Raw genomic sequence first — 828 nt, 5'->3', positions numbered from 1 at the left:
GTCTGTGTGTGTCTGTGTGTGTCTGTGTGTGTCTGTGTGTGTCTGTGTGTGTCTGTGTGAGTCACCATGCTGTACAGCTGCAGCTCCTGCAGACTGTGTCGGGGGACCAGCAGGTCCTGAAGGACTCGTCTGGAGAAGGACTTGGAGACTCGTGGAGGACGGTCACACTGCAGCTCTGCTGGGTGGTGGAACACAGACACATGATCAGAACCACTGGTTCTGATCCAGTTCTTCATGACATGAGCTCATCACACTGATGGACCAGGAGTCCACACCTGGTCAGGCTGTTTGGACTTCAGACCAGTTGGAACTGGTTTAACAGGAACCACCATGTTTGACACACGTGGTCTGGATTACTATCTTTGTGGGGTCTTTCCACTGACTTCCTTCACTTCTAACGCCTGACCCTAAACCTGGACTGGTTCTTCTGGGTCCAGGCTCTGGGCCTCAGGTGGACCAGTAGGTCCTCACAAGGCAGTATATTTAGAAAAACAACACACAGATCATGACTCAGCAGAAATCCTCCATCTGAGTCACAACTGGTCCTCAGTCTGGTCTCTGGACTCTGAAGTGTTCATCAGAACCTCTCACCTGTCAGTCTGAGGCTCAGATCCTGAATCAGGTCCTGCTGCTGGGTCACTACTGGTCCTGCTGGTCCTGCTGGGCCTGCTGGGCCTGCTGGGCCTGCTGGTCCTGCTGGTCCTGCTGGTCCTGGAGGTCCTGGAAGACCATGCTACAGGACCAAAACATTCATATTAGAGAACAAAAACACACACACACACACACACACACACACACACACACACACACACACACACACACACACAC

The 828-nt window shown here is 52.7% G+C and overlaps 1 protein-coding gene across 1 annotated transcript in view; it reads right to left on the bottom strand.

Moving 5' to 3' along the window:
- Positions 1–65: 65 nt before the first annotated feature.
- Positions 66–828, bottom strand: part of LOC106511734 (erythroferrone) — a gene marked incomplete at its 3' end in the record, with an annotated part of 3,562 nt that continues 2,799 nt past the window's right edge. The window contains 2 exon segments of the mRNA XM_014000477.1: positions 66–178; positions 592–733. Coding sequence (XP_013855931.1) covers positions 66–178; positions 592–733 — 255 coding nt within the window.

This window comes from Austrofundulus limnaeus, unplaced genomic scaffold (assembly GCF_001266775.1).
Source record: "Austrofundulus limnaeus strain Quisiro unplaced genomic scaffold, Austrofundulus_limnaeus-1.0 Scaffold3145, whole genome shotgun sequence".
NCBI lineage: Eukaryota > Metazoa > Chordata > Actinopteri > Cyprinodontiformes > Rivulidae > Austrofundulus > Austrofundulus limnaeus.
This window is presented reverse-complemented; position numbering and strand designations above follow the sequence as displayed.